The sequence below is a fragment of the Cnephaeus nilssonii genome (assembly GCF_951640355.1).
Source record: "Cnephaeus nilssonii genome assembly, chromosome: 1".
NCBI lineage: Eukaryota > Metazoa > Chordata > Mammalia > Chiroptera > Vespertilionidae > Cnephaeus > Cnephaeus nilssonii.
The window spans coordinates 91,811,908-91,838,862 of NC_137072.1; the positions used below are offsets into that span (position 1 = coordinate 91,811,908).

At 41.0% G+C, this 26,955-nt stretch overlaps 1 protein-coding gene across 2 annotated transcripts in view; it reads left to right on the forward strand.

Moving 5' to 3' along the window:
- ATP8A1 (ATPase phospholipid transporting 8A1) overlaps window positions 1-26,955 on the forward strand; it is a 216,872-nt gene that overhangs the window by 35,746 nt on the left and 154,171 nt on the right. For both annotated transcript variants that reach the window (XM_079777553.1, XM_079777554.1), the window contains exons 5-6: window positions 2,600-2,645; window positions 19,908-19,948. In XM_079777553.1, the coding sequence (XP_079633679.1) occupies window positions 2,600-2,645; window positions 19,908-19,948 (87 nt within the window). The remainder of the gene's footprint in view (window positions 1-2,599; window positions 2,646-19,907; window positions 19,949-26,955) is intronic.

Here is a 26,955-nt window from a genome sequence, read left to right on the forward strand (position 1 = left end):
AGAGGCCCAGAGCAACTGGGGCAATGTGGAACGCCGCTCGGCGCCTGTGTATGCAAATTAGCCTGCCATCTTTGTTGGGTTAATTTGCATGCTCACTCCTGATTGGCTGGTGAGGATCACGAAGGCACGGTCAATTTGCATCTTACTCTTTTATTAGTGTAGATCATGGGGTAATAATAGTATCATTTGAAGTAGCTTTCTAATAAGTATTAAGGAATGAACTAAAAAATGGTCTGTAAGAATGGTTTAACAAGACTGCTTGAGGGAGATGTCAAGGAGGCAACTGGATATAACTGTCTGGAACTCAGATGAGAGTTTTGGCTGGTATATATTTATGTGTTGGTTATCGTTGGAATTGCAGGTATGAATGAACTAAGAGAATGTAGAGTGAGAAGGAGAGAGGGTAAGGGAGTGAGCCTTAAGGAATTCCATCACTGAATTACAAGCAAGGAGACAAAGGGGGCTAAGGTGCAGGTAGAAGACCCAGACGATAATGCAACAAGAAATGTCTGGGTTGGAAAAATTCCCAGAAGTAGGATTAACCAATATTGCATCCTTAAGTATCCTAAAGTTCATGGAACTATTTACACAGTCCAGTTTATTGGTGTGCTGTCAACCAAATATTGAAAATATTAAGTAATTCACTAAGTCTCGCTGGTATTAGTGAATTCTGATTACAAGACAGTGGCGGTATTTGAATTCAGAGAATAACTATATAAATTTTTCTAAACAATTACTTTTAGAATAATGCTCTCTTAAGATACAAAGATGCTTTCTTTTTGTAGTCATCAGATTAGAATCTGCCTGTCTGGGTGGGTCCTTATGTATATTCAGCACAATTATGTCCTGACAAAGTACCCTAATTTATTCAGTGGTGGAAAGGTTAAGGAAAGGGATGCTCTGTACAGAAATTCTCTGTGTATGGACAGTAATGTTCAGGAACTCCTCGGGTTTCACTAAGACTAAATTTCCTGTAGAAGTGGAATGTTTCGTTAATTAGCTTTTATTTGTCTCCTTCAGTTGAAAGTCTAACTATTATATATTAGAGCTATGCATTGTTTTGGAAATATTTGCACCTGCTCTGAGTATCTGCTTTTACCTTGGATCCTTATTTCAGTCTAAAATTTATTTTGGGTTACGGTTCATTTTCTTAAAATCTTTATTAACAAACAAAATAAGTAAGCATGTTTTACTGAATAATATGCTCTACTGAAGCTACAAACTTAACAGAACTTTACAAAATTCAGTTAAGAATATTTGCTGGCAAATGGTATGCTTGCTTTTGGAAGCAATAACTTGCCTATTATAAGTGTACATTATTACACTTTTATTTATGATAGTTTTATTCTTTTAAAAAAATTTCTTTATTGATCAAGGTATTACATATGTGTTCTTATCCCCGCATTACCCCCCATGATAGTTTTATTCTGAGAAAGAATTGTCCCTGCATGTGGATGTGGCAAGGATTATTTTCAATAAGCCTTCCACAGAAGCGTTCTGAATGCGCTACTTGCATTTTGAGCAGTTCACTGGCTGGTTATTAGGATGAAGCAAGTTCTCATTGCCAGCTATTATGCCAGTCCTCCTGAGGGTTGCTGTGTCTCCAGACTTTTCTCTTGGAAAGTGTTTTCCTATTGTGCCCTGTGCCCCTAAAAACCATCTTTCTTCTCAATGGAAAGCTTAGGAACTCATTGGTGTTGCATATGTTCCATCCTACCTTATAGTCAGGTATATGCAGCTAAATCTGAACATGGGTTTTATATGCTAGAACCTTTGAACACAGAGTCAGTTACACTCAGCACTTTTTTCCAACGTCAACAGAAGCTGATGTGTTACACACAGTGGTATACGTTTAGACAGAAGCTATGGAAAACCTCTCGTTTCCATTGGTCATTCAAATTCTCACCTTCCTCTGGCCTGCTGTTTCTTTTCCTTACTGCTGTAAAGCCTTGGCTTCTGTAACTTCAAACTCACCCACCTAGACATAGACTAACTCGCCTGTTAGTTTATTTTTGTCCTAGTGCTTTTGGGAGGAAGGAGAACAGGATCATGCATTCAGTGGCTTCTGATTTGGGGGAGAGTGGCTCTTGGGGAGCAGTAGATGGAAGCGGCTTTGTGCAAGTGGTAGATGCACTTGTTTCTAGTCACTGACAGACATCAGCACATCATTAAATTATAGAGGATGTATCAGCTTAATTAGATAATGGATTTTATAAGTTGAAAATATTTCAGTGCCATTATTAAATGGTAGTTATAGATAATTTTCTTAGGCAATCTTTTGTAAGTGAGTTACTGAAGCAAATGACTAAGTCAGCCTTTCAGCGCAAACTCCTAGTACATTAAAATTTGAATTTTCCCTGCATGCTGATGTCAGACCTTTCGAGGACCCATACACCTGTACTCCTGGAAAAGGACTGTGGATTGCTTTCAGTTTTAAAATCCCTGATTACCCTCTGATTCTCCCATCATCACACCCGCAGCATATTTATGACATTGATATGGGTATGAAAATAAGTTAAAGAAATCTCTTGTTGTAGGTGCTATTTTGTTTTATCTTGCTCACATTTTCACAGTTTTTATTTTTGCTTTTAAACTTTAGAAACGACATAAAGCTGATAATGCTGTGAACAAGAAACAGACACAAGGTAGGAATTTTACAATTTATTTCTTATATCTGTCAAATGCACTCATGCTAATATAAATAATCACTTCAGTTAAATGTAACTCAATTGAAAACACTGTATATGTCTTACGTTTTTGTTCCAGGGTAGATTCTTGCTGTGTAACATTTATTAGCATGACATTTAAATTTGCAATAGATGACTTACAGTGGTAATACTTTTGAAAGGTAACATCTTTAATATATTTAATTACCTCATAGCAATGTGCTCTTAAGTACTGTCCATAAAATCTGCTGTAGTTTTGACAGTATTAAATGCTGCAAAATGTCTTTATTTTGTTTGTGACTTATAGATATTATTCTAGCAAAAATACTATTATAGAAAACAATTATTCTATAATTATTTAGAAACTAGAGGCCTGATGCACGAAATTTGTGCGAGGGTCTCAGCCCCCGCTGCGGCTTCATCCAGGAGGTCATTCGGAAGGACGTCCGGTCTAATTAACGTATTATGCTTTTATTATTATAGAAGATTTATAGAAAATAGTAAGATTTTATATTGCTTGGGCAAAAGGCATATTGGGAGCACTTTGATTATACTATACATGGAAACAATATATGCTCCAGAAATAAATGAAATGATTAAATCCAGGCCAGCTACTTGGAAATGCATGGCATTTTGGCATGGCTCCTTTGTTGTGTGGGTCTCATTTTGATGCAGCCTAAAGCAAAATGACCTTCAACATAAGAAATAGACTATTATCAGATTTTTAAGAAATACTCAGGAACATGCAAAACAGACACAGAGTTCCATCCAGGGGCTTGTCCCATCTAAGAGTCTCATCTCTCTCTGAAGTCCCCTGATGTGTTGAAGATCAGACATGTCTGCCAAAATTAGCTGATAATTAAAAACAGTATTTTTATATTGCTGTGATTTTCATGGGACCCCATCAAAATGCCCTGCTTGTCTTCTTACCACCTTCCACCAAAGGAATTACCTGCTGGCTTTTTATACATTTGACAAAGTCACATTTATTTGTCACCTAAAAAGTTAACAAAATATTTATGTTCTATTATGGACTTGGATGGATTACATGATCTCAATGTCTCTCTGAAATTTTGTAGCAAATAATGGTTTATATGTCAAATGCTATATAATTAAAGAAGGAGAGAAAATTGTGGGGTAACTTGAGCTACATTTTAAATTTTGGGGAAACATTGGATGAGCAGAGGCACATGGGGAAAACAGTACGAGTGGGTTGAGTGAGAAAACAGGAGGAGAGGTTATCCTGAACAGAGATGAAGGAGGCTGTTGGATTGCTTTGTTGAACCATCATTACAGCATCGGATGAAGAAGGAGGGGCATCTCAAAGGGAAGCTAACAAGATGAAAATGTGGGCCAGGGTCAATTTTTATAGGGCCTTGAATGCCAAGCCAGGGGATTCCCAATGTCCTTATGCATACTGACTAGCTGTTGAAGGTTTACAGACAAAAACAGACAGGATGAACATGCACATGAAAGATGGGGAGCAGAACACATTGGAGTAGGAGGCTTTTAGAAGTCTGGGAATAAAGTTACTCCATGAAGGTGGGGAAAGTGAAAGGCACAGGAGTTGAAAGGGAAAAACTAACTGTTTGAGGTACTGGTATTTTTGGCAACATGCAGTTTTTGTATTTGTTGCCATGTTGCTCAGAATGTTCAGTAAAAGATTTTGAACTAATAATATGTAATTATTTTTTCAATATACACTGGATCTTGCAGCAGAGAGTTCCGATCATTGAGGATGGGCAGTTATTTCTTTCCAAGCATTGGCCCAAGAAGTTATTGTACAGTCAAAGAGTAGCTGTCATAGGTATGATTATTTTAGGCACCACACCTTGAACTGAAATGATCTATGATTTCCTAGGTACTTACATACTCCCCAAAATACTCCCTTTTTTCTATTCTTCAGAGAAAATATTCTTTCTTGGTTTATCAGATCACCCTGGATTAACACAATCAGCTTTTATAGCTAAAAATGAAGAATAAGCAAGTGAGCCCTGGCCAGGTGGCTCAGTCTGTTGGAGGGCCTTCCTGTACCCCAAAAGGTTGCAGGTTCAGTCCCTGGTCGGGGCATGTATGGGAGGCAACTGATCAATGTTTCTCTCTCTCTCCCTCCCTTCCTCCCTCCCTCCCTTGCTCTCTCTCTCTCTTCATCTCTCTAAAATAATAATAAAAAAATATCCTTGGGTGAGGATTTAGAAAAAAAAGGAATAGGTAAGTGGGAAGGAAGGCTTCTAACATAAGTGTATATAAAACTCATGTCAAGAATAAAATATTTGGGCTTAACAGCTATGAACGCCATTTTAGCAGAACACTTGGTAATCCCATATATAAGACACTATGGGATACTTGATACTTGAAATTGTTTTCTAAGAGATCTTTCCTTTTTTTCTCCCTGCTTTGTCTAATTTAAGTACTAGTTATCTTTTATATTTTGAAGTTGATAGGAGATAAGAGAAATGCTTGTAGAGGATACTGTTTGCTATCACATAACTCAGATTGCTTAATACGAAAGCCATCTGTTGTCATTAGACCAGAATGAAATTGATTTGCTTTGCCGAATTGAGTCAGTAGTGGGTGTAGGAGTGGGAAGGGAGTATTTTTAACAGATAATTAATTTTTGACAAATATTTGAAGTATTGAGCTTAAAATTTCAATTTCTAAATGTTTACCAAGACCGTGTAATGTGTAAGAAGATACCTTTCCTTCAGATTCCAATAGTAATCCTTCTCTGTTCTTAGAGAAATGAATATGTTCTCTCCTTATTTTGAATTGAGACACTAGAGTGACTTTTTTCTGTCCTTCCTTAACAACTTCAGAAAATATAAACTCATAATTTGATTTCCAACATTTCTAATCATTTAACTCTGTAGCCTAGTACATGTCTGATGCCTCATTTTCACCAGTCAGTGCACTCAATCAGGGAGCATATTTTGTACTCAACTCAGGACTTCATAAACTTGACGTTTTAGCCTGTTATCAACGCTTTTGAAAAGAAGCCATTTCTTCTCCTGGAGTTGGTTAGGTACATGGTTCACTGAGCTAGCAAATTCAAAATTTTATGTTGTTCTCTGAGGACATAGCTGTTGAGGAAGGGCAGAGAACATGGATGCGCAGCAGTCCGGGGAATATGAGTGCGTCTTGCGTTGTGTGGTCCACTCCTCCTAATGACTTGTGACCACCTTTCTTTGCGCCTGTCCTTTGGTTGTGTGCTGCTGTAGCTGTACCGGGTGGTAGCACTGCAAAAGGCAAGTCTACCTTCCTACTGGTCTTCGTGTTTGCCACGAAGGGGCATGTCCTGAGCAGGTGGTGTATGTGTTTGCATAGCAGATGAACCGGTGCACGAACCATTCTCCCTACAGATGCTTGAGAAGGAAGAAACTAGGCATGAAAGGAGCCTTCTTGAAAATTCATTATCTGAGGTGTGCGCATGATGTATTTCCATAACACCGTTTCTCAGGCACTGATAAAATACTAATGTGGCAGAAGTTCTAGTCACCTCCTCACCCTCTCTGTCGAAGTCATTACATCATCATTTCACCCTGCTTCGCCTCCTGTGAGCACCTTACTGTGTCCACTCATCAGTTCTGTTATCCAGAGACCAGAGCACTGCCATATTCAGAATAACCCAGGTCTCCTTGCATCTAAACCTACCTTCATTTTCTCTGACTTCTTCCCTTGATATTTGAACTCACAGTATTTGACATACCCTCTTCTGTGAGTCTGGCACACACTGGAGGCAGTCTCTCATGGTTTTCCCTAAACTGGGTTGTTCTGCCAAATTTTGCTCTGCAGGAATTTGTAAATAATAAATTCCTAATGATTAATGTGACATGTAAATTGAAGCCAATCCCCATATGAATTTTTGTGGTTGAGCTCGTTCTCTTTTTAAATTGTAAAAATGTGCTTCTGTTTTTTATGAAATGCTGCTCTGGCTAGTATTTCAGGTGGAATGACAGTTTCACATGCAGTGACAATAAGGAAGCCTGGGAAAGGATGAGGTTCAGGTACAGGAGAAAAAAGATATTTGGGAGAATTAAAAATGCCTCCTGATGAATTTTTGGAGTTTTTCTGTGAAATATGCCGTTGGTGTTTTAATGGAAAGTGCATTGAATCTATAGATTGCTTTGGGTAGTATGGACATTTTCATGATGTTGATTCTCCCAATCCATGAACACGGTATGTTCTTCCATCTGTTTATGTCTTCCTCTATCTCTTTTTTCAGTGTCCTGTAGTTTTCCGAGTACAGGTCTTTTACCTCCTTAGATAAGTTTATTCCTAGGTATCTTACTTTTTTTGGTGCAATGGTAAATGGGATTGTTTTTTTAATCTCTCTTTCTGTAAGTTCACTATTGGTGTATAAAAATGCCATAGATTTCTTGGCGTTAATTTTGTATCCTGCTACATTTCTGAATTCATTTATTAAATCTAATAATTTTTTGATGGAGTCTTTAGGATTTTCTATGTACAGTATCATGTCATCTGCAAATAATGACAATTTTACATCTTCTTTTCCAATTTGGATGCCTTTTATTTCTTCTTGTGTAATTGCTATGGCTAGCATTTCCAGTACTATGTCGAACAGGAGTGGTGAAAGTGGGCATCCCTGTCTCGTTCCTGTTCTTAGGGGAAATGGTTTTAGTTTTTGTCCATTGAGTATGATATTGGCTATGGGTTTGTCATATATGGCTTTTATTATGTTGAGGTATGATCCCTCTCTTCCCATTTTGCTGAGGGTTTTTATCAAGAAAGGGTGTTGGATTTTTGTCAAATGCAGACCCTGAATAGCTGAAGCAATCCTGAGGAAGAAGCACAATGTAGGAGGGATCTCAATACCAGATTTCAAGCTATATTACAAAGCCACTGTTCTCAAAACTGCCTGGTACTGGCACAGGAACAGACATATAGACCAGTGGAACAGAACAGAGACCCCGGAAATCGACCCAAACCACTGTGCTCAATTAATATTTAACAAAGGAAGCAAGAACATTCAATGGAGTCAAGACAGCCTCTTCAATAAATGGTGTTGGGAAAATTTGACAGATCCATGCAAAAAAATGAAACTAGACTACCAACTTACACCATACACAAATTAAACTCAAAATGGATAAAGGACTTAAACATAAGATAGGAAACCATACTAGTAAAAACATTAGAGGAATTCATAGGCAGCAAAATCTCAGACATATGCCGAAGCAATTTCTTCACCGATACCGCTCCTAAGGCAATGGAAACTAAAGAGAAAATAAACAAATGGTACTACATCAAAATAAAAAGCTTCTGTACAGCAAAAGAAATGATCCACAAAACAACAAGAAAGCCTACTGCATGGGAGAACATATTTGTCAGTGTTATATCCGATAAGGGTTTAATCCCCACCATTTACAGGGAACTCATACAACTTAACAAAAAGAAGATAAACAACCCAATCAAAAAATGGGCAACAGACCTAAATAGATACTTTTCAAAGGAGGACATAAGGAACGCCAAGAGACATGTGAAAACCTGCTCAAAGTCACTAATCATCCGAGAGATGCAAATCAAAACGACAATGCAGTACCATCTCACACCTGTCAGAATGGCTATCATCAACAAATCAACAAACGACAAGTGTTGGCGAGGATGCAGAGAAAAAGGAATCCTCGTGCACTGCTGGTGGGAATGCAGACTGGTGCAGCCACTGTGGAGAACAGTATGGAGTTTCCTCAAAAAAACTAAAAATGAAACTCCTATTTGACCCAGTGATCCCACTTCTCAGAATATATCCCAAGAAACTAGAAACACCAATCAGAAAGGATATATGCACCCCTATCTTCATAGCAGCACAATTTAACATAGCTAAGATTTGGAAACAGCCTAAGTGCCCATCACCAAATGAGTGGATTAAAAAACTGGTACATCTACACAATGGAATATTATGCTGTGGTAAAAAAAAAAGAAGGAATTCTTACCATTTGCAACAGCATGGATGGAACTGGAAAACATTATGCTAAGCGAAATAAGCCAGTCAGAGAAACAGAAATATCACATGATCTCACTCATTTGTGGAATATAATGAACAACATAAACTGATGAACAAAAGCAGATCCAGAGACAGAGAAGCATCAATCAGATCGTCAAACCTTAGAGGGAAAGTAGGGGAGGGTGGGGGTAAGGGGAAGAGGTCAACCAAAGGACTTGTATGCATGCATATAAGCCCAACCAATGGACACAGACACCAGGGGGGTGAGGGCATGAGTGGGGGGGGGGGCAATAGGGGGATAAGGACACATATGTAATACCTTAATCAATAAAGAGAGAGAAAAAATGCCTCCTAATGGAATAGATTTGCTTCTATAAAATGCCAGGTTTAGGTATACTCCCTGAATGATAGTGTGCATGCATTGTACAGTGTGCATGCCATCTACAGGTGAGAATGCATGAGAGCCACGGCTGTGACAACTGACAGCACATGGACCACCTGCTCAGATGCTGTGGTTATATGAGGGCCATCCTTCCTACAATTAGATTAACACCTTGTTATAGTTTGACATTAGGCATTAGAATAGAGTAAGTAAGTATTTAATAAAGCAACTTTTCTCTGTTTCATTTTAATTGGGGAAAAAACAACATGAAATTCTTTTCAACTAGGAACATAGCAAAAAATAATGGGCCTCATTTCCACCTCTTTCCAGCCTCTTCACAAGCGGAATTAAGTTGGTGGTGGCTGATGGCCGCTAATAAGGCTACTTCCCTGCAGGGCACATGGTTGCATATCTCCCACTGGAAACCAATTCACCTGTAATGTCCTTAGTGAGAAAGGTGCTGGGTTGGTGTGGGTTGAAGATGTTTTAGGTTGTAAGCCTGAAATGACCTACAACAGGGCTGAATCTGTCTGGTTCCTGTTCAGTCCAGTGTTGTACAAAGGAGCCAGGGTATTAGTCGAAGGGCCTTAAAATAGCAGCACTTTCCCGGCTTCTGGAAAAAGCGAGTGCCCTGCCTTTTTGGCACCCTGGAGGTATCTCCACATCTGTTTATGAACAAACACTCTGCCATATGTACATCAACTTAACTGTGATAGTTCTTTAAAAGTATTTGTTTCCATGGTGTTAAAAATTGGGCTTAAAAACTGAGCACATATATGGCCTAAATAATTTCAGACACCTATAAGATTAATATTTTCAAATTATTACAGAGATCTTAGGATTATTTCAGTTGAACTGGTTAGATTTTTCCCACAATAGTTATGGATAGAGAGGAGGTATTTATTTATGGGAAAATATAACTCCAGATTGTTTTTCATTTGTCCTATAAATAAAAGTTGCACACAGAGGAGCAAAACCCATTGAGGAAATTTAAAGACATAGTTGCTAGTAAAGTGAGAGAAGAAAAACATGTGTGATTCAAAGTTAGGACATTTCGTTATTTCACGTCATCAAGTCTTTACTGAACAACTACCTTGTGTAAGACCCAGTGCAGAAAATGCAGACAGAAACCAGTCTTGGTTTTTGCCCTTTGGGATATTGTAATCTGGTAGGGAAGATAAGATGCTCACTCATATTGAACGCAAGATAGGGAAACGAATAAGGGCCGGATGAGAGAAGTGGGGATTCAGAAAAATCATTTGTGAGGTTCTTGAAGGACAAGTGGAATTTCAGTAAGCAAAGCTATCGGGGTGGTAGCAGTGGGTGATCCAGAAGTACGTGGGAAGGCGTGAGCAATATTCAGGGAAGAGCAAATATTCGGTTTTGGCCAGAGCTTCGGATATATGTCAAGGAGTCATGGGCAGGGGTGGGAAGGCTTTTGAAAACCAGGTAGAGAATTTGGAGAGAACTACTGAAGGTATGGCTAGGTTCCCACTTGTACTTTTGAAAGAAGAATGTGAAAGCCATGTAATTAAGGAGGGGGGACTAGGACAGTGATGACGAGAAGCCAAAGGGAAATACACAGTGGGTAGATCCAGTTGGATGTGGCCAAACGCTGCTGAATTGAAAGAGGACCAGGACCACAACTCTCGGTAAATTCAGCATTTCAGAACTGACATTTCATTGCTAGAGTTCCAGTTCTTAACTGGAGAGCAACGTGCTGCTATGAAAACTGAAGCCCGATGCGAGGAATGGGGGAATGGAAGACTGGGGAGGCCGAGGAAGGAGATTTTTCTTTCAAGAAATTTCTCAGTGAAATAAAGGAAAGGGTGAGTGATTGATGATGCTGTGAGCAGGATTGAGAGAGAACATCTTAAGAAAAGGGGATTGCTCACCCTTGTGCTCTGATCACATCAGCTCACCGCTTCTCAGTCAACTTGCTGGGACTCACACCTAGAGTTTGTGTAGGCCTCGCATGGTGAGGACCGCTGTTAAAAGGTTTATAAGTGAATCGGTAGAAGTAGTGTCAACTAACTGCATACCTATAATATGTAGAATGTGGACGGGAAGGGAATTTGGAACGTTCCCTTTGTCCTTTGTCTCTGTCGACTCCAAGCAGGTCCATGTTCACTTTGACCTTTACAGGCATGTTTATGCAGGAGACTTAGTGCAATGTCAGTTGTGCCTCAATGAGGTCTTTGCCTTAAAATGGTCCTTGGAAGTAAGGTTCTACGTGGTGAATGAACTGATGCTTTATTATGGACATGCTGGTTTTCCTTCTTTACCCAGAACTGTAGTTTCAGCTGCACTCTTCTTGATGCACTCAAGTTCCCCTTCAGGACTTACCCCCAGATAGGACTCAACCACACTACCTTTCCTGTGTTTTCTCTGTCCTCTGTGACACTGGTAGTGCCATTGTCCTTTAAGATAGCTTGCCTTTTGTATCTCACTCCAAGAAGTGGCTTGATTGGCCTGGAACGGCATCCTAGTGACCTTCAGTTATGGCCCTGGTGGTAGACGGTTTCGATTGCCCCAAAGCCGGTGTTAGACTCTAAGTGAGCACCTCTACTTTTGCATGTTTGACTGAGTCCTGAGAGACAGCCAGTTTCTGCAGAGCCTTTGATTGGGGAATTCCCAACCAACTCCAACAGAATGTTTTCATTTCAAAAGAAACCCATGATGACAAAGCTGTTAAGTAGTATCCTGCTAAAGTAAAAACAGGTTATATTTGAGGTATTTGTTTAGAGTCTGAGTTCTCCTTTGCATACTGCCAGACTAATTAGATGTGTGGAAACTATAGCAGGTGCATTTGGCTGGGGCTGCGGGAAGATGGGGGAGGTTTGCATTTAAAGTAATGTGCTGTTAAAATACCATAAGACAGGCCATTCTGATAGTTCTTGCACAGCTTGCTCTCACTCTCTTCACCAGGTATCACTAATCATCTCCTCCAGGGCTCACCTTCTTGTACTCTTACACTCTGGAGGCATAGTCAGTATACTTTTGGCCCTAGAAAGCTAAAAGCTCAGCAAGGGACCCCGCTTGCACCATTACTTGCTTCTGTTGCAGGCACCTTTCACAGACACCAGAGAGGTGTTATTGGATAGCTCCCTGAGTCAGAGGGATAGGGCTGTCCCCACTTCAATTCTTGTCATGCTTGTATGAATGAATTCAGCTGAGTGACTCCAGATGATCGTGTTGTGGAAATGAAACCAGGCAGTGAATGGGTTGGGCTCCTGTCACGACTTGAGCAATTAAGCAGAGACAGGGTTGAATTGTATGTGAGCATTTTGTTTTCCAATATTGTTGGCAACATGGGAGAGCCTCAGGTCATCCACAAAAATCTGCTCCACCACCACCACCACCCCTCCCCCGCTTAAGCCATCTGCTTATATTGGGTAGAAGGACAAAGATTACAGGCAATTTGGGCTGGGGCTTGCAAAGAGTGGGCGCTCTGGGTGGTTACATATCCCAAGCAACAAGGATGTTAACCTTTCCATGATGATAGGCAGTTCTCGGATAAGGAGAATGGACCACATTTCGAGGGTAACTCCCAAGTCTCAGAGGGTACAGTTCCCAGCCTGGCCAGATGTGCCTTCTTTAATCAGAACAAAACAATCTCAGTTAACAGAGCATGATTAATATTTCTTATAACTAATAGCTAGTCCTCACTATTCTATTTCTCCCTCTTACCCCAAACAATAAAGCCAATTTATTAAGAAAGTTATTATTAAGAAAGTAAAACATGCAAATTTATCAAAGAAGCAAGGCAAGCAAATCTATCATCTGGCATAATGCGCTGATGGGCTCTCTTGGCAAATCCAAAGAGCGAGTGGGGTGGGGGGTTTCTCTGCCTTATATACGTTTCTGTCTATGATTTTAAAATTCCTCTGCCAGATGTCTTGGTACAGATTAATTTTCAAGCCCCCCTCCCTTTAACTCTACTGTGGCATCCCCAGAATTGTGAGAAGCACCAGCCAAGCCCCGAGACTGCTGGCTTTTCTGTGGGATGAGATAAGACTGCACTCTTCCTTCCCCTTCCTCCCTCCTCTCCGCTGCCTTTGGGGAGACATTAACCATGTGGTCTCATGTGTCCTTGGTTGGGGAAGATAATGGCTTGTTATTTACAAGCCAGCTGCAAACTATCCAAACCACTTGGCCTTGTTTAATTTTCTTGTCTCAGTTTCCCTATTTCTCCTGCCCTGAAATGTTCCTACCTTCTCGCTGTCCGTAGCACTTCCTCTTAACCGGGTTGAGCTGGGCCAGAGGAGGTCAGTGATTAAAAATAACCAGGCTGCTATTTCCGTTCACCAGCATGATACACGGGACACTGTTTATTTTCATTGTTCTACAGCTGGATGTTTAGGCACCAGTTCCGAAGTAAATACAGCCGTGAATTATGTGACTGACTTTTGTCTTTGGCCAGTACTCAAGCCTGGATTTGTACAGAAAGCTGTTATATGTTGTGAGCTGGTTTTTAACTTCACCAGATCTGTATGATTCTCTACATCCTACGATGGCATTAGCCTCAAGTTTGAACAAGCTATGCACTTCTCTCTTTATTTCTGTGTAGGGGGGGAGGGGGGTTTGTATTTCAAGAACAAGAGAAATGGATGGTGGGATGGGAAGAAATATGCCCTCGGGTCTAGGAAGCCTCCAGGGGATACGGATGCCGCAGGTCCCTGCACCAGATGTTGAGTAGCAAGTGTTTGCCGTGCATTCACAGCAGTGGTACTCTGCTTAGGTAGAAGTCTAACTCAGTGTTGGCGACGGTGAGAATGGCACCAGGTGTTAGACTGGCGGAGACAGACAGGACCCGGGTTCAGCAACCTCAGTTGAGTTCTGGCTAAGAAAGAAGTCAGAGCCAAGACTCAAACTATAAGAGAACATTTATTTAGAAAATCACAGAGGTGGGAGAGATGAGTGGGAGAAGAAATGGCTCAGGAAACAAGTTACAGAGACAAAAGAAGGACCCTTGGACTTTGGGAGTGAGGAAAGTACAGGTGACACACCTGGGGGGAAGGGCGGGAGAGAGGGAAGGCAAAGGCCAGTGTGCAAGATGGGTCCTCCTTCCTCGGGGTTCTAAGGGGGGAGATTTCAGGGGAGGTCCCAGGGGATGATCTCAACTGGGTGTTCAGCAGCTTTCCAGGTATGCCCTTTCAGGGTCGGGGTCCCCACTGATTGATTCATGGGCGCCAGGGCAGGGGTCCTCATTCAGTGCAGCTGGTCCTGAGGTCAGCCAAGACATCACTTGTCTGGTTTTGTTACCTTTCTGGGCCTGGAGCTGAAATACAACTGATTGCCTCGTTGTTATTTCTAGGAAGGAAAGGTCATGGGATCTAAACCAAATGACCAGAGATATGCTAGGGGAGGAAAAGGTCACCCTGGGTGTGAGGTCCCTCCCTATGGTTGGCGGTTGCTAAGCATCCAGGGCCTTCTGCCCTGGTGACCTTCTTTTGTACCGGGCCCATTGACATTGCTCTACTCATGTCTGTCTAACTGCCTACCACAGAGCCAGCAATGTTTAAGGATCCTCTCCCATAGAATAGAGTCATGTCAATATATTTCAGTGTTATTTGAGGTGGTAAAAAAACAACAACAACAATAGAAGTTGGAATTTCTGTCCAGATGTGGATAGTTGAACACATGATATAGCTGCGTGGACTGGAACAGCTCGGTGCTTATCTCTGGGACACCTGGAAGCATGATGCTGAACGTTAGCCAAGATAAGGACAAGATGGACTAGGCAAAGTGGTGATTTATAATGTGCTCTATAGGGTTTGAAACTCCCCCTGGAGGTACCCCTAGACCAACTTCTGTACTTAATTTAAGGATGTATCTAGATTGCTGGCTTACCCACTTTAACATACTACAAAGTCTAGCTTGGCTAATTGACTAAGGGTTATGAAATACCCCAGGGAAACTTCTTCCCAGGCTTCCCCAAATTAATATTTATTGGACATGTAGAGGAGGTTCAAAATCCATGTGGTGGCTTAATGAGAAGGGACCCAGGGAACTGTGCCTCGGAATTTCTCAGGCCCCTGATGCTTGCCTGGGCTTTCCTTTTCCTGCTGTACCTTATCCTCTACTTGATGGAAGCTTTGTGTGAATTCATTCTGGAGTGCATTCCAGTAACTCCATTCAGCTATTTGACCCATTGGAATGGGTGCACCGTGCAATCATTATCTTTCAAAAATTAGTTAAGCCTCTATGCTTTGTCCTGAAAGCATATATGAAAAGTGGAAAACCAAGTTGCAGAGAAATAAATTTTTCAAAGGGAAGGAAGAAAAAGTGCATACATGTTTGTCTAGAGCAGTGGTCGGCAAACTGCGGCTCGCGAGCCACATGCGGCTCTTTGGCCCCTTGAGTGTGGCTCTTCCACAAAATACCACGTGCGGGCGTGCACGTACAGTGCGATTGAAATTTCGTGGCCCATGTGCAGAACTTGGTTTTCGGCTCTCAAAAGAAATTTCAATCGTGGTACTGTTGATATTTGGTCATGTTGACTAATGAGTTTGCCGACCACTGGTCTAGAGCAAGCATGTCAAACTCCAAGGCTAACACGGGCCAAATAAGGCATGCGGCCCGTGGGCCACGAGTTTGACATGCTTGGTCTAGAGTAAGGTGGGTGAGGATGCATCCGTTTGTCTTCCTTACCTTGAGAAAGTGGCATGAGATGAGGAGAATGGCTTCTTCTTTACATACCTCCCTTCAGCTTGTTACAAACATAACACGGATTTTTGTAGTTTGGGTAGAAAATGTTGCTGACTGAATATGAATTTCAAGTTTTTTAGACGTAAAGTTTTGCAGTAAGCTGTACCTTCCAGTGAACTCTGTGGGGATGAGTTGACAGGGAACGTTTGGGTGGAGAGTGGTGAAGAGGCGAGTGGGAGGATGTACTGTTGGGCTGGAGGCAGAGAGCGCCTAGGAGATAGTCTTAGGACAAGTTAATAGAGAGGGAACTCCAGAAATGTAGTTAGGGGAAGGAGGCAGAGGCTCAAATGTGCAGAAAGAACTGATGGAAGATTGAGGGAAGATGGGGAAGCGAAGCAGGTTTAGAGGATTGTTTTCCGTGGTTCCATGAGAGTGCCGCTGGTTTTCCCCTTCTTAGTGGAGTGTGGTCTGCTGCATTGGGAAAGCCTGTTGTGACACATCTCTCCTGTTAATGGAACCCAGTAGAGTGGTGCGGGGATATTTTGGGATGTGACCTGCAAACTGGCAGTATTTCAGGGAGGGCCAGTTTAGATTACAGAACTGGAAGGGGTGGCCCTGAGCTGACATCAGAGGACACTCATGTTAATGCATCTGATGGTTACGTAACCATTTCCAAATGTTCACACTGGAATTATTTCAGTAACTTATAACACTGACAAGTCTATTTTAAGCAAATGTTTAAATAGTTCATCGACATCATTTTATGTAGCTGCTTTTTATTGTAATCGCCTATCATAAGATTTATTATTTTCAAGTACACTGTTGTTTTTAGTGTACTCACAAGCTTATGCACCCATTACCACTATCTAATCCCAGAATATTTTCATCAACCACAAAAAGAAACCCTATACATGTAGGCAGTCAATCCCCATTCCCCTTCCACGAGTCCCTGACACCCACTAATGTACATCCTGTCTCTATGGATTTGTCCCTTCTGGACATTTTCTGTAAATGGAATCCTACAAGGTGTGTCCTTTCTGTGTCTGGCTTCTTTCACTTAGTATAACTTTAAAATTCATTCATGTTGTGTGTGTCAGCACTTTATCCCTTTTTATGGCTGAATAATATTCCCTTGAATAGATATACCGCATTTTGTTTATTCATTCATTAGTTGGGTTGTTTCCACCTTTTGGTTTATAAGTAACACTACAGTAAACATTTCCGTACAAGTTTTTGTGCAAACATATGTTTTCAGTTCTCTTGGGTAAATACTTAGGAATTGAATTTCTGGAGTATATGTTAACCCCGTGCGTAACTTTCTGAGGGCCTGCCAAAGTATTTTCCTATTTAGCTGGGTTTTTTAAAACATCCTGTAAGTGTTGTTTTTAATCTTAGATTTGACAGGGAGCAGGGTTGTGTCTTTAGTAAATCCATGTGACTGTTATGATGGCTTCATATGTCCTGAACACATAAGAACATCAGTGGATCCGGCTTGTCATCCAGCAAGTATTTACTGAGCACCTTGGTAACAACACTGGGGATACCGCAGTGAGCAGAATAGAGAAGGTTCCCGTTGTCACAGACCTTACAGTCTGAGGGTGGAGAGAGACCTTATATTAATCCTCTCTCAGCTAAATTGTAGTGAAACTGGTAAGTTCTCTGAAGGAAAAGTGCAGGGAGTTCATTTATAGTTGGGGGGGGGGGGTAATGGCTAAGAAGTGGGTGTCCAAAAATTTGCCCCTGATAAAGTGATGTTAAAGTCGAAATCTGGGAAATACGTAGACGTTACCTAGGTGAGGATGAAAAGAAAGAGTGCTCCAGTCATTGAAACATGTGCAAAGGATTTTAAGCAGGAAAGAGCGTGAGTTTGGGGGAGGGCAGAGGGAGTGGTAGCAGGTGGTGATGGACAGTAGGCAGGACCTGCTTCATCTAAGGCAGGGGTCCTCAAACTTTCTAAACAGGGGGCCAGTTAACTGTCCCTCAGACCGTTGGAGGGCCGGACTATAGTTTAAAAAAAAAACTATGAACAAATTCCTATGCACACTGCACATATCTTATTTTGAAGTAAAAAAACAAAAAGGCAAAAACACCCGCATGTGGCCGGCGGGCTGTAGTTTGAGGACGCCTGACCTAAGGCCTTGTCGATATTTAAACTTATTGTATGAGCCAACAGGAGCCAGTTGAAGAGAGTTCTGAGTAAGAGGTGAATAATCTTTTGTATGTATGTTTGTGTGAAAGAATATATGGATACACATACATGGATACATATGGATATATCATAATACATAATTATTATTTATATGTAAAATCATTATATATAGTCATTATAAGAGAAACTAAGTTGGAAAGAGATCAAGAATAAATGCAGGCAACAAGTGGTGTGGCTAATGCATACCTCCAGTTGGGAGATGATGGTTGCTTAAAATAGGGGTGCTGGTATTGGTGATAGTGGAGATCAAAAAAATTTTGGCAGAATTTGAAATGCTAAGGTCATGAAACCAACAGGACATTTTTAGTAGTAAAAATTATTCTCAATTTTCAAAGTATTTTTTTCCACCATAGTAGCAAAAAAAGTTTAAAAATAAAGATGAGCAGTGAACAGGCATTAAGAGCATAATAAAACTGTCAAAAATCATAATACAGCATTGTTAACAAACAGAAATTAAGTTGCTTAGCAAGTATTGCCACAAAAAGAACAACAAAATAATAAGAAAGAAATCCCACTAGAACTAATAAGTGAATTTAACAAAGTTTTGGGACGACAAGGTCAATGTACAAAACTTTAATGCACTTCTGTATATTACCAGTGACTAGTTGAAAATGGGAATAAAAAATATCGTTTACAATATAAGAAAAAACTTACCAAGTATCAGGAAATAAATCTAATGAAAGACCCCTACACTGAAGGCTACAACAACATATTTGAGAGAAATTAATGAAGGCAGAAATAAAATCAAAGATACAGCTTGTCCATGAGTTAAAAGACTTGAGCCCCAAATCAAAATCCTGAGAGGTTTTGTAAAATTTATATGGAAATGCAAAGAACTTAAATATCCAAAACAATATTGGAGAAAAAAAAAGAACAAAGTGGGAAGACTTATTCTCCCTCTTTGAAGACTTACCATAAAGTTACAGTAATCCAAGATGGTGTGTATTGGTGTGAAGGTACGCAAATTGATCAATGGAGTAAATACAGAGTCCAGAAATTGATCCACCATAGTGCCCTGGTAGTTTAATGGGGGAAAGAAACATCTTTTAAACAGAATCTCAGATATGTTGATTGAAAGCTCAGTACGAAAATGCATACATATTATGTGATTTAGTTTAGTGTGTATGAGATACAAGACTAATCTTCAGTGACTATAGTTGCCTCTGGGGATGGAGGGGTGGATTGTACAGGGGCATGAGCAATCTTTCTGGAGTTCTGTTTCTTGTCCTGAGTAGTAGATTCACAGGTGTTTAGTTTTCAAAACTCATTGAACAGAACTCTGAAGATCTGTACATTTCATCCGGAGTCACACCTCCATTAACAAAAGAAGATCTCACAGACTTGAGCCAGGTGACAGGTACCCTAAAGAAGGGAACCAGGTTGGGTATAGAGCAGCAGGAAACCATGAACACCGTGATAGGGTGGTGGCCATTAAATAGGTATATATCTGCTGTATGGCTTCTGACAAGCCTTAAGCTTGTCAGACACTTTTCCACATCATCTTTGTGGCTTTCTCCTCTAGCCGAGCATGGTAATTCCTCTAGATCAGTGATGGCGAACCTATGACACGCGTGTCAGCACTGACACGCGTAGCCATTTCTGATGACACGTGGCCGCATGCCGAGGATGAAACATTTGCTGCTCCTGAGGATGAAACATTTGCGACTAGAATCTTGGAGTTAGTTTTTTCCTCAAAGTGACACACTACCCGAGTTATGCTCAGTTTTTTGGCGAAGTTTGACACACCAAGCTCAAAAGGTTGCCCATCACTGCTCTAGATGCTGGAGAAAGCCCTCAGCAACACCAGTGATAGTCCCCTCTATTAGTAATGGTTATTGTGGGGTCTAAAATGTACTTTGGTTGTTTCTAATTCTTTATATTATTTTACATTTCTTTGCTGTCATAATTTTAAAACTGTCAAAATGGCTCCTGGTTAATTTATTTAAAGCTATTTATTTAAAATGGGCATTTCATCAGAAATAGGTTTTGATTAGTAGTAAAACTGTTCTTTAAAATGTGACTTTTTTTTTTCCTTTTCAGTGTTGAGAAATGGTGCTTGGGAAATTGTACACTGGGAAAAGGTATGCATTGATTCTTACTTTGTTCCAGGAGACATGCATAATAGTGGATGTAATTTTTATGTCTAATATAAACAAATGTCAAGAATTCCACCGATGTGAAAGCTGTCTAATAATTGATGTTGTAAGCATACATGGGGTCTTCAGTTAGTCACATTCATTTAATATTTTTGCCGTGTGCTAGAAAGACTGTTTTCTTGAAAAGTAATATTTAGACCTTTTTATTTCTTTTATGGTTAATTTACTCACAAGACCTCGAATATGGTCATTAGTGAGTTAAGACATAGTTTAGCAAGTGTTATCCAAGTGTTCATATGCTATTTAGACCTCAGTTTTAAAAGGTAAGCAATTGTTCGTTCTCCCTTAGTTCTAGAAGAACATTTAACCTCTGGTCACCCACAGATGAATGACCTTTGTACTTGGCCGGAGACTTTTGGAATTGAGGCCTTTCTCCCAAGGGGACTTTGTGCCCTGAGATTGCCAGGGCAGCAAAGATGTAACCCACAGCCAGTTTATTGGTACTTCAGTGTGTCCCAGTAGGTTAAAGGCCATGCTCTTGATTCTACCTTGTGATGTTCAGTTACCTCATATCCCTGCCCACAACAGGATTCCCTCTGAATTAATTGCATTTTTGTTATTTTAGATCTGTGACTAACATAGGGATTGGCATCTCCCTCGCTAGGTATTTGAAAACTTATTACTCGGTGGAATATAAACATAACAAAGAGGAAAATACCTTGACTGTGCTTTTCTTATTTCTGCAATAGTCACCTCTTTTTCAGAAAAGCAATGTAAAAAAAAAAGCCACCAAAAGTTCAAAATAATGTTTCAAAAGAGTGCCTTTTTATGCTTTTGTCTGGCATTTGTGGATCTTAACAGTTTAGAGAGAAGACAGATAGGATATTATCAAGTATGATAAATTGAATTTTATTATATACTAGAGGCCCGTTGCACGATATTCGTGCAAGAATAGGCCCCTGGCTTCACTCCCAGCCTCCCGGAGCCAGCAAATCCCTGCTCCCCACCCCAGCCGCCTGGGAGCCAGCAAGTCCTCGCTTCTGTCTGGAGCACCACTCCAGTAGCTCCCTCCGCCGCCCCCCTTCCCCTCATAGCAGGCTTCACACCACTCTGCGCTTGCATATGCAAATTAACCTCCATCTTTGTTGGGTTAATTTGCATACTCACTCTGATTGGCTGTGGGTGTAGTGAAGTGATGGTTAATTTGCATGTTTCTATTTTATTAGGTAAGATTTCCTTCATATAGTGTAGTTAACATAAATGCATGTCCTAACAAATTGATAGATCAGTTTCTTACCTTCTCACCTAGAGTGCTTGTTCAGAAAAGAAATAGTTGTCAATAGGGGATAACCATCTACTACTTCAGTCTTAACATTAACCTCTTAAAATATCTTATTTTCCTAGTAAGTAGCCATTTCAAGATTGTGCTAATCTACCTGGATTATTGTAACTCTTACTTTCTCAAATTTTTATAGAAAAAAATTAAGTTACCAGCCCAAAATTACCTAGAATGATAGCATTTCTGGTTCTCTTGGAGATCTGTGCCATACCTGACATCCCACTTTGAGATACAGAGCGGGGATAGAACTTAGAATGTTCCCAAAAGTCATCCAGCCAAATGAGCTGATGTTACTCAGTAATTAGAATTATATACTTAATTAATTAGAATGAATGAAAGTTGACCCAATGATGAATTCAAGCTAAGTGTTCAAAAACTAACAGCATTCTTTTGTTGACAATAACAAGATCGAAAATATAGTGGGGGAAAAGTTCTCATTCCCAATGGCATGTGAGATACTTACTACAAATAAACTTAAAATATATATGACCTTGGTAAAGACAACATCAAAATTTTAGGTATTTAAGATTCACATAAATGTACAAACTTGTCATATTCCTAGAGAAGCTAAAAATAGCAATTTTTTCAAAGTATTCATGTAATATAATCCCAGAGAAATTGTTCTCTTCCTAAAGAGCTGACTACATTTTTCATCTTAATTTCAAAAAGTAAACAATTAAGAAAATAGAAAAAAAATATTTTGGAAAAAATGAAGAAGAATATGGAAGGACTAATTATAAAATGGAAAGCAAAAGTTATTAAAATCATGTAGATATGTTGCAAAAATAGACATTGATGAATAGAGTAGAATAGATCATAAATAGAAGAAAATAGAATGCCCTGAAATAAAGTCCATTTAGTATTTGATAAAGGAGACAAAAAAATCATTGATAAAAGGGATAATTATGTAATAAATTATTTAGGATCACAGATTAACTGTTGTAAGAAATAACAGTTTATCTCTAAATCACAGCCTAGGCTAAAATAAATTCCAACTGGCTAAAAGAGTTAAATGTTGAAACAGTGTTTTTGAAAAACATGCAAATAGAATAAAGACTTTAATAAATATTTGGAGAAGAGCAAGATCTCAAGATCTATGGAATTTGATTATACAAAATTTAAAACTAACATACAACAAAAACTACCACAAATAAAGTGAAATATGGAAAGTACTTGTACCAAATATGATAAAGTTTAAAATCATCTATACTAATAAAAGGGTAATATGCTAATTAGACGACATCCTTTGGACATCCTTCCGGACAAAGCCACATTGGCAGGGGCTGAGGCAGAGGCAGTTAGGGGCGATCAGACCAGCAGGGGGAGCAGTTAGGGGGCTATCAGGCCAGCAGGGGAGGGCAGTTAGGGGGCGATCAGGCCAGCAGGGGAGGGCAGTAAGGGGCGATCAGACCGGCAGGGGAGGGCAGTTAGGGGCGATCAGGCCAGCAGGGGAGGGCAGTTAGGGGCGATCAGGCCGGCAGGGGAGGGCAGTTAGGGGCAATCAGGCTGGCAAGGGAGGGCAGTTAGGGGGTGATCAGGACATCCTGGGAGCAGTTAGGGGTGATCAGGCCAGCAGGCAGTGGGGTTAGGGTCAATCAGGCAAGCAGGCAGATGGTTAGGGGTGATCAGGCAGGCAGGCAGGCGAGTGGTTAGGAGCCAGCAGTCCCGGGTTGCAAGAGGGATGTCTGACTGCTGGTTTAGGAGGGATTGGGCCTAAACTGGCAGTCGGACATCCCTCAAGGGGTCCTGGATTGGAGAGGGTGCAGGCCGGGCTAAGGGACCCCCTCCCCCCGTGCATAAATTTTGTGCACTGGGCATCTAATCTATATAATAAAAGCCTAAGCGACCATTACAGTGGAATGACCAAAATGGCCAGTCACTATGATGCACACTGACCACCAGGGGGCAGACACTCAATGCAGGAGCTGCCCCCTGGTGGTCAGTGCACTCCCAAGGGGGGGAGTGCCGCTCAGCCAGAAGCCGGGCTCCCAGCTGGTGAGTGCAGAGGCAGTGGTGGGAGCCTCTCCCGCCTCCGCAGCAACACTAAGGAGCAGCGAGCTGAGTGGTAAGGAGTGACCAGGCGGGTGGTAAGGAGTGACAGATCCCGGATTGCAAGAGGGTTGTCTGACTGCCAGCTTAGGCCCGATCCCCCCCAGAGATCGGGCCTAAGCCAGCAGGCAGACATCCCCCAAGGGGTCCCAGACTGTGAGAGGGCGCAGACTGGGCTGAGGCCCATCCCTACCCCTATGCAAGAATTTTGTGCACTGGCCCTCTCTAGTTGTTATATAACTAGGAAATAAAAGTTGGCAATAAGTAAGAAGTATAACCTGACTCAGTATAATATTAAATCTAATAATAAAAGTTGCTAATTTAAACAATATTGAAGTCTCATTTGCTATCTATTCAATAAATAAAAACAAACTCGTGTACTTCATAATTTTTAATTTTATGAAGTATTTCATTCACATGTTATTGTCGATTAGCAGTTTGGCTCTTCATATTGAGAAGCATAATAAAAGGATTCTGGAAATTTATCCCAAGAAAATAATCACAAAGTAAGGGATAACCTATATATGTGTAAAAATATTTATTGTAGCATTATTTATAAATAGAGGCCCAGTGCATGAAAATTCATGCACTGGAGTGGGGGGTGTCTCTCAGCCCAGCCTGCCCCCTCTCACAGTCCGGGAGCCCTCAGGGGCAGGAGGCAACCCGGCGATCAGGGGAAGGTGATGCCCCCATCACACCTCTGCTGCTGTCACTGCCGCTAGTGCAAGCCTCAGCTGGCCCTGGTTACCTGAGCCTTGGGTGGCCCTGGGCAGCTGGGCAGCCACCATCCAAGGCTTGCCTGTGCCTCGGGCCGGCCCTGGGTAGCTGGGGGGTTAAGGGGACTGGGGGACTCTGGAGGCAGGCACTTGGCAAGGCCAGGCCCATCTTGCTGTGTGCCTGCTGATCCAGTGGGGCCGAGGGGACTGGGCACCGCCATCTTGTGGCTGTGGGTGCTGCCATCTTTGAGGGCATGGCAGTCAATTAGCATATTCCCTCCTTATTAACTGTGGGCACTGCCATCTTTGAGGGCAGGGCAGTCAATTAGCATATTCCCTCCTTATTGGCTGTGGTGCTGCCATCATTGTGATGGTGTGAGGGTCAATTAGCATATTCCCTCTTTATTAGATAGGATAGTGAAAAATTAGAGTATGTGGATACCCAACAATAGGGAACTTTATAAATGAAGTATGACACCCTGCACTCTGGTATATTTTGTGACAAGTCAAAACTATAATTTCAAATACTATAAAAAATTTTATACCATTCATTCAACAAATATTTATTGAGTGTGCCAAGTAGTGAGCTCACAGCAGCAAGCAAGAAGTGAGGGTTTCTGTGTCATAAAATATAATCACAGATGAAAAGAACAGAGCAGTATATGTACACTATGAGGCGGACTTTGTAAAAAGGGTTTATAGAACACTAAGTGGACAGGCATGAAAGTCCACTTGCTTGTTGGGTTCGCCAGATTGTGGGGCAAGTCTTTTCTTTACCTCATGTAATATTTTGTGCAATTAAAAATAAAATCAATAAAAATAAATAAATAAATAAATAAATAAATAAATAAATAAAATCAATAACCCAAACCCGAAAGTCAGATTCACAAGCCAAGGTAATATAATAGACCTTAGTGCAAATGGGCTTTAATTCAGGGTTCTTGCTTTCTCTGACGTTCTAAAGGTGTGGCTACTGTGGTTGCTTTTTAATGGTTCTCAAAGGACCTACAAATTTGTCCAGCACACATCCCAGTCATTCACAGATGGGCAGACTTCAGCTCTCAAACATTAACAGTCATCTCCCCAGGTCCTGGCCTGAAGCCTTTTCTCAAAGTTAAGTTGCCAGTATCTGGGTTTTTCTTTGAGCATTGCAATTACAAAGCCCTATGCAAGGCATTGCATCTCCACTCTTGAAATGTAAACAGCCATCTTCATTGTCTTCACCACAAAGACCAGTTCTTCAGAGACCAGTCTGCATCTGAGACTGTTCATAGTTGCAGGTGGAATCTTAGGGTCAACTCATCCTTCTGGCTTTGCAGAGAACCTCCGAGTGGTCGGCTGTAGGCATGTGTACAAGTCACTCTATAAAGCTGCTTTAATGCATGAAGTTTCCACCATGAAATGTATTTCTTTGGATTCAGAATTTATATCTCCAAAATTCCCTAGTAAAAACAAACATGCTGAAGCCTCCAAGTAGACAAAGGCAGATTTAAAAGCAGTCTATTTTAGTTTGATAAGGATACACTCTTACATAATCCTCCATTGTAATACTAATGTCAGTGACTTGAAGAGGCTCAAGGTTCTGGCCTAAAGCCCTACATATTTTCATAACTGCAGTGTTTTGGGGATTAAAACTGCTTTGTCATGATATTCCTCCAATGAGAACTTGTGGTCAAAGAATTTTTGGCATCTTGACCTTCGCCTCTGTCTGTTCCTCTTATGCACACACCAGGCTGGGAGGGGGAATGCCACATTAGAAGCTCAGAACCCAAAAAGAAAAAGAGGTGCTTGCTTGTGTTTGAGAAAGTGATCTAAACCCTAGCATCCTTAGGAGGAGGGCTGTTCCCTGCTTTCCTGAGAGCTGCCTTAGCACTTAGCGAGCCCTTGTTTTTCCCAGGCCACTGAGGGAGCTACAATACACCATATAAGGTGCTAATATTTTCTTCTAGTCTTCAGTGTAATACCCACAAGCCTTTCTTTGTCTTGCAATGAATACAAGTGTTGGAAAGCAGTGCAGTCAATTATAAATTTTCTTACGTCTGTTAGACTCTAACATTGTAGTGTAGATCCTGATTTTTGAAGCATATAGTCCAATTGGAGAGTGAACGTGAGCGCATAGATAGCGATTAAAGAACAATTAAGTGGTAACCTGGGTATCATTCTATCTAAGTGCCATGGCACAGAGAACTTACATTTCTTTATCTTGCTTTCAGTTGGAGCTATCGGCGTATAACCACCACACATTACTTTAGGGACCACTTTACACCTATACTAGCTGTTTTTTATTTTCCCAGTTTTCCCTTTTTTGAGGGAGGAGATTTGGATTTCAAGGTCCCTGGCAATTTGTCGATTTCAGATGATTCGCATATCAACTCATACATCTCTTGTGTGTGTGGTTTTTTTTTAAATACATTTTTATTGGTTTTAGAGAGGAAGGGAAAGAGGATGATAGAAACATCAATGGTAAGAGAGAATCATTGATCGGCTGCCTCCTGCACGCCCCACATTGGGGATCGAGCCCACAACCCAGGCACGTGCCCTGACCAGGAATCGAACCGCGAACTCCTGGTTCCTAGATCTATGCTCAGCCACTGAGCCATGCCGGTCTGGCGCTAATACACATCTTTTGATCTAAGCATCCAGAGCTTCCCTACCTGGATAAGCAGCACACAACCGTCCTGACCTGTTCCTCCCCCAGAGCATAAAGTAGCCGGAGTGGGCTGTCCCTGCAGCAATTTCTCATTTGTTATTCCCCGGAGAATGCCATTCTCTCCTTCCCTGCAGTAAAGTGTTATTTTAGGGTTCAAGGAAAAGTAGGGAGGGGAAAGAACAAAAAAAGGCTTGAACTAAACAAAAAGGGGGCTATAATAATAAAAACGCTTTTCTTC